Source organism: Protobothrops mucrosquamatus, unplaced genomic scaffold (genome assembly GCF_001527695.2).
Source record: "Protobothrops mucrosquamatus isolate PMUCROS unplaced genomic scaffold, P.Mucros_1.0 scaffold712, whole genome shotgun sequence".
NCBI classification, from domain to species: domain Eukaryota; kingdom Metazoa; phylum Chordata; class Lepidosauria; order Squamata; family Viperidae; genus Protobothrops; species Protobothrops mucrosquamatus.
In genome coordinates, this window is record NW_015386993.1 from 455,193 (window position 1) to 462,620 (window position 7,428).

At 36.7% G+C, this 7,428-nt stretch overlaps 1 protein-coding gene across 1 annotated transcript in view; it reads left to right on the top strand.

The window, feature by feature from the left end:
• LOC107289536 (choline/ethanolaminephosphotransferase 1) overlaps positions 1-6,891 on the top strand; it is a 32,067-nt gene extending 25,176 nt beyond the window's left edge. The window contains exons 5-7 of the mRNA XM_015818309.1: positions 1,388-1,472; positions 3,715-3,846; positions 6,553-6,891. Of these exons, the coding sequence (XP_015673795.1) occupies positions 1,388-1,472; positions 3,715-3,846; positions 6,553-6,891 (556 nt within the window). The remainder of the gene's footprint in view (positions 1-1,387; positions 1,473-3,714; positions 3,847-6,552) is intronic.
• The last annotated feature ends 537 nt before the right edge of the window (positions 6,892-7,428 follow it).

Consider the following 7,428-nt stretch of genomic DNA (forward strand, 5'->3'; position numbering starts at 1 on the left):
AATACTTTTCATATATACCCAGGCTTTCTTCAAAAGTTGTCAATAAATTGTAATTTAAGATTATACATCTCTGTAATATTCAAGTTAACTATACAAGTAGTCCTCAACTTACAACCGTTCATTTAGTGATCGTTCAGATGGCACTGAAAAAAATAACTTACGACTGGTTTTCTCACAACTGTTGCAGCATCCCCATGATCATGTATCAGAATTTGAGCACTTGGTAAGTGGCATGTATTTATGACAATTGCATTGTATTGGAGTCATGCAATCACCACCTTCCCAGCTGGCTTCTCATAAGCAAAATTAACGGGAGAAGCTAGATTCACTCAACAACCAGATGATTCATTTAACAGTTGCAGTGATTCGCTTAACAGCTGTTGTTGTAAAATGAGGTAAAACTCACTTAACAACTGCCTTGCTTTGCAGTTGAATGTTTGGGTTCAATTATGGTTGTAAGTCAAGAACTACCTGTATTTAATTAATGTACGTTAAATAAAATTTGCTCTTTATGCTACTTTTACCTGTTCCATTATCCTGATTCTACCTGTGTTTAAAGGACAGCTTCCAAAGGGCAACTGTAGTTCTTCGCCTGAAAAAAAATGTACATCTTTGAGGAAGAGCTTTCCATGGAATAAACAAACTAGGAACAGACCGAGAGTATGATGTGATGATTTATACACCAACTTAAAACTATGATTTGAAATTGTGATTACTTATGGCCTCACATAGTCAGTCTTGATTTAGCATAAATCATGAGTCAGTTCACTAGAATAAGCAGTATAAAAAAATTAAATCTAGTTTCAGATATTTGCGGATTAAACCACAAGGAAAGGGAAAAGATAATTGAATTCATTATTATTCTTAAAAGTTTTCTATCTAGATTCTTTTTACTGGTGGGCAAGGTTTAAATTTCTACAACTGCTTTTCATTGTTTGAAAGAAATAAAACTTCTAATATTCCTAGCTGCACTCTTATACAACCAAAGGATTGGTCAGAAGGAAAATTCTGAAAGTTTCTCTTGTAATCAATCATTCAATGCAACGAGAAAGTCACATTTACATTTTAAAACCAGATAGAGTGTTGTAGAAATTTAAAGCATTGCTGGTTCTCTATCAACTATGTGCTCTATGGCAATTTAGACTGAATAAAAAAAGAGAACATAGTGTAAATTAACTACATAAAAATAAATAATAGCTCTGTACTGTGAAACCAATGAGCTCCATTAGTTATATATTTTAAAAAATATTTTCCTTTATTTTTTTTACTTTGTTTCATTTTTTTCTCTCTCTTACCGTGCATGATAAACAAGAGCTGCTGTGCCTGCAAAATTATTTAAAATTGCTTTGAGTAATTCTGCTTTTTTGGCTTTTTTGTACCTAATCAGAATTGATGTGACTGAAGTGCAAGTCTTCATAATAACCATGCATTTACTGGCAGCGATTGGAGGACCTACATTTTGGCAAACTATGGTAATTTTGTCTATCTCTGTATCTTATATCTTTTAGTCTTCTATTCTAGAGAAATTAATTCCCTTATATATTTATATTATTCTTATTTTTGTTGGAAAGATTTTATCATTTCCAACAGAATAAATGTCTATTGTCTTAAATTATATTTTGATAACATTCTGCAAGTATTTCAACAGTTCTTAACATAAAATGCTGTCATTCAGTCAAAATCTCTTCCATAAGAAATAATTTTGACTGTTATCTAAACAGGTTACTAATACACTGGATAATTCAGTAGCATAAATTAGTAAACTGCAGGCGCTTAAATTGAAAAGCGGTAGACTGGTAGAGCTGTGCATCATTTGAAGGTGACTATGCATCACTTCAGTTAGCCATGGTTCAGCAGAAACAAAACTAGAGTATTTTGATTGTTCTAGTTATTAGGTGAATCAAAATCTGGACAGATCCCTGAGTGTTTGATGGGTAAGTATGGCAAGGGCTGCCCCCCTTTCGCTCTTTTTCTTTCCAGTAGCCTTCAGTGAGACATATCTTACCAGCTTCACCTCCAGTCTCTACCACCTGTCTTCACACTCATTGGCCACTGCTAACGTTCTTAGTTTTTTCTTAACTCCACTCCCAACCAATCACGATTTGTAACTAAAGCAAAAAGGGCCCATTTTGTTCCAAAAACTACTTGAAACATGTATGTTTGGCTCAAGCATGGAACACCTGAAACTAGCTGTTCTGTTCAGTGTATGCATGGAATGTTATGTACATCCTTAGATAGCACCTTTCCGAACTTGCTGTTCTGAATATTGAGGCAACGTGTGAGGCTCTTTCCCAGTCTTTGGGGGGAAAGACCTGCAAAGTAACCCTGCCAAACATTGAAGAGACATGCCTGTCTCGACACTCAGCAATGGATTTAGAGGGACAGCTTCCAAAGAATCTCCAATTGGCATGCATAAATCTACTAATGTAAGTCTTATACTATAAATGCAGTTCAAACAATGATAAAAAAATAATTAACAAGATAATTTGGCTGCCATAGATGCTTGAGCATGTTTTATCTGTAACAATTGTTTGTTCCATATGTTGTTGTAAGTTATCTAAAATTGAAAATGAATAATTGGTGGATCTTATAAAATGTATTTTACAGTAAAAGCAAATAAAACAAATTATTTTAAAACTTGCATAAATGATCATTTCAAACAATATTTCTTTCATTTGGTACCCTTAGCTACTTAAATTGTTTTTTATATTGGGTAAAAAAGGCATAGTGCTAGGTGTACTAAATAAAGAGAAATACTGTATATATCAGTATATATACTCAAACGTTCTACTTTTCTTTCTGTATCACTTTATGTTTACATGATAGTTTCACAAAACTTGTTCTAATGGTACTATTGCAGTATTTGGTCCAAAAGTTAAAAGAGAAGCAAATTGAATAGGGCAGAGAGGAATGAGGATAGCAGCCTTCTTTATTACATTTCATGCCACTGTAGTCCTAGAATATTCTTAAAGAGGTTTACAATATATTGTTGTGGCCTCCCTTCTGTTTTGTTCATCTTAACACATGTGTGATTCTGTACAAATAAAGTCTATAGGCTCTAATGGAAACATTTCTTCACATGACATTACTTAGTCTATAAAGACTAAATGCATGTTTTGTGTGTAGAAAGGCATAGGTTAGTTATCTTCAGACTGGTCTAAAATTCCACAGAGCCATTGCTAATATTACTGTACTGTGACATAAAGCAATATTCTTGTTCTTGTGAAATTAACAATAATTGGATAATGTAAAGGATTATAGGTGAAGCAATTATTATTATTATTATCCATTAATCATCATGTTTACAAGTAATATAGTTCTGACTATCTTCTGTGATTTCAGGCAGCTATTTTCCCTGAACATATGCAGTCAATTATTTTCATTATGCCATTTCTTACTTCAAGGACAATATCTATTATAACTTAATTAAATCTTGGTTCCTGATTATGCCAAAATAGGCATTCAAATGTTTGGTCCTTCTATTCAGTTATTATTTGTTTTTTTGTAGGAAATAATAGTCATGTAGGTCTATTATTTCAATCATTATAAATAAAATTCTGAAAGGTAATTTACTCCAAGGGTTTTCTTAAACCCCTGTTCCAAAAAATTCCTGGATACAGATTTAGAAAAGCGGAATGTATTGAGTTCATTTAAATCTAAAATAAAATTAACATGAAATATTTAAACTTTTAATATTTTTCCTTTCTTGTTAAGGTTCCAGTGTTAAACATTCACATGAAAATACTTCCAGCTATTTGTACAGTAGCAGGAACCATATTCTCTTGTACAAACTACTTTGGTGTGATCTTCACAGGTGGAGTTGGCAAAAATGGATCAACCATAGCAGTAGGTGTTTTTCTGTTTTCTTTTGTATTTTTAGTATACATTGTTCTTCTATTTTCTCTTCTGTGTAATCCTTCCTTCCTGTCTGCCTGCCTGCCTTCCTGCCTTTTTCCAAAGGCTCATAGGGGCTATCAAAACACTCTCAGTAAAAAGTAACTCATTAAAATAATAAATTCTCAACAGCATCATAACAGATTTTTAAAAATTCAAAATTCTGTGTTTTCCAATGCATCCGAACATTCAAAGCATGTCCTTCTCCTGTTCTGTCCCAGCCTACGCGAATACTGCTCAACCGCTTACTCATGAGGAAAAACCCCTTTGCATTGAACAAGGCAGGACTTGGTAAGATAAACCCCTTTTATTTTTACACAGCTTTTATGGAACAAAACTCCAACCAGCTATTGAATAGCTATTTAGCTATTGAAACAAACAAGATTTACGTCTCTGAGTTCTCGGCTGGAATGCTCAAGGTTTAAGTCACTCAAACACACATAAAGCCGACAAACCTGGTTAAATATCCAAAAATCCTGAGGCAAGAAATTCAATGACAGAAGCACAAAGCTGTAGCATGAATGTTTGCCTTTGGCAACCAGCCCCTCCCACGCCCTCTCCTCTTTATAATCCAGCCAGGGCGTGGCTTCTTAGAGTCTTTTACTTTTCCTGGAGAGCCGCCCCACCATCCTCCGTTGGCCTGCACACCTTTCCTCCCTGCGCATCCGTGCATCTGGAACAGGCCCTAGCTGCTCTTCATCTTCACTCAGTTCAGGCCCCCAACCTAGCTGTCTCTCTGCCTGAGAATGAGTAGATGGGCCCTGTGTTACATCTAGCTCTGAGTCTTCGTGCTCCTTAGAGCCTTCCACAGACTCCGATGTGACCCCAGGCAACCCTTCCCCTCATCCGATTCATCTGACTCGGCTGCTGGATCTGCTGGCCAGGTGAGGACTCACAACACTATCCCTCACCGCAGGACCCTTCCCCCGGGTCTGACGGGCCGGATGCAGCTGTGAAGGGAATTGTTTGTGGAATGCCGTCACCAACGCAGGAGCATGTGCAGTGGTCGCGTCCTCCCAGGTGAACTCCTCCAGTCCATAGCCCTTCCACTCAATCAATATTGGAATTGGCCTTTCAACCAACAGGAATCTCGAATATTGGCGACCTCATACTCCAGAGCACTGTCTCCATCCCACTGTTCCGGTGAGGGACATTCTGATTGGCAGAGCGGACACGCCGGTTGTTTTGGGACCAAGAGGGACCGGTGAAAGACCGGATGTACCTGTAACAAATGTGGCAATGTTAACCGATAAGCGACTGGATTAATGATGGCTTTAATAGGGAAAAGGCCTAGGTACCAGTGGTCCAGTTTCTTGGCAGGCCGGTCTGACAGAAGGTGCCTGGTTGACAGCCATACCCAATCTCCCACAGCTAATGCAGGCGTATCTCGCCATGACTGATCGGAAACTTTCTTATAATCTGCCTTGGCCTTATCTAATTGCTGCCGCACCAATTGATGGATAGTCTTCGTGTTCCTCAGAGCCTTCCACAGACTCCGATGTGACCCCAGGCAACCCTTCCCCCTCATCTGATTCATCTGACTTGGCTGCTGGATCTGCTGGCAGGCGAGGACTCACAACATCTCCTGGATTAGATGAGAAACCAAACTTCAGACAGAAGAGGTAGACTAGATCTCTATGGTCAGGCATAGGGTTTGTAATAAAAAAATATCCATTTCCTAGTTTCCTAGTTCCTAGTTCTCATCAGATGGCATTCTCAGATAGACAGGATCTGAAGCAAAATTACTTTGATCAATCTGATTTTATATGATTTAAAATAAAATAATCTTATTTTAGAAATTTTGAAAGCTAATTAATAAGAACTTCCACTACATTACCAAGTAAAAGGTAAGAATATTGAAATAAAAATTTCAACATAATAAAGTGACTAAGAAAAGATATTTTTTTGCATCTGGTTCTGCAGGTGCATCATTTTCTATTGCAAATTTCAAACTGTCTTATAATAGTTTTTATACATTTTCATAAGGTAAAACATTCCAATCAGATTAAAGGAAACAGCAGTTTTTGTTTGTCCACACTTCTTAGGCTACTTCAGCACCATTGATGATTTTCTAAAAAATAAACTAAGACCAGTTGTCTTGGGAGCAGATTTTGTATTAATTTAGATGAGTGTTTAATGGATACAATGGTGCTTAAAGATTTGTGAACCCTTTTAAATGTTCAGTGTTTTGCATGTATGACCTAAAATGTTATCTGTTCTCCACACAAATCCTGAAACTAGATCACCCAGTTAAACAAATGAGTAAAAAATGCACATGTTCATTTACTTAATTAGAAAGATGATTGAAAACTATATATTTGTGTTTGGCAAAATGTGTAAACCTCTAGGATTATCAGATCATTTGAAGGGGAAACGAGAGTCAGGCATTTCAGTCAATGGAAAGATAATCAGGTGTGAGTGTAGGAAGTCCTGCCTTATTTAAAGAAAAGAAAATTCTGGGTACCAGTATCAAAGTCTCATCTTCACAACATGGCTCAAACAAAGAAGATCTCTGGAGATCTCTGAAAAACAATTGTTGATGCTCACCAGGCTGAAAAAGGTAACAAAATTATTCCCAAAGAGCTTGGACTCTCCAGTCCATTATCAGGTAGATTGGATAGAAATAGAGGTAATTCACACTTTGTTACTCTTTTCAAGACTGGACAAACAACCAAGATCACACCAAGAGCAAAGTGTGTAATACTCTGGGAGGCCTCAAAGAACCCAAGAGTGACATCTAAGGAACTAAAGCCCTCCCTTGCATTGGTGAATATGAGAATACTAAACAATGGTGTACATAGCAGGATTCTAAGGACAAAGCCATTAGTCTCTAAAAAGAACATTGCTGCCCATCTAAAAATTGTGAAAGGCCACATTGATAAGCCAGAAGGCTATTGGAACAATGTTCTGTGGACAGATGAGATCAAAATAGAACTTTTTAGCTTAAATGAAATGCGTTATGTTTGGCAAAAAGGCAAAGCTTTCATTCCAACATAAAAACCTTATCCTATCTGTGAAAGATGGTGGTGGTCATATCATGATTGAGCCCTGCTTTGCTGCCTCTGAACCAGGATGGCTCCATTATTTATGAAAGTCTGAATTGTACTAGCAAATTCTACAGGAAAATAAGGGTATTTATCCATAAATTCATGACCAAGAGAAAGTCGGTCATGCAACAAGATAATAATCCAAAACATAGAAATTGTACAATCAAAGAATGGTTAAAGCAAAAAGAAGTCAGCGTTTTGGAGGGAAACGCACCAGCATCCCTGAGTTGACACTGTTCTATGTGGAGGTTTGGGCTAAAATACTTCCACACTGATGTGCAGGACTGATCAACAGTTATTGGAAACATTTAGTTGCAATTATTGTTGCCCAAGGAGGGCACACCAGTTACTTAAAGCAAGTTTACATAGTTTTACCATACACAAATATGTAGCTTTGCATGATTTTCATCAATAAATAAGTGAACAAGTATAGCATTTTGGCTGATTTGTTCACTTGTGTACTCTTTAAGTTTTAATTTAATTTAAT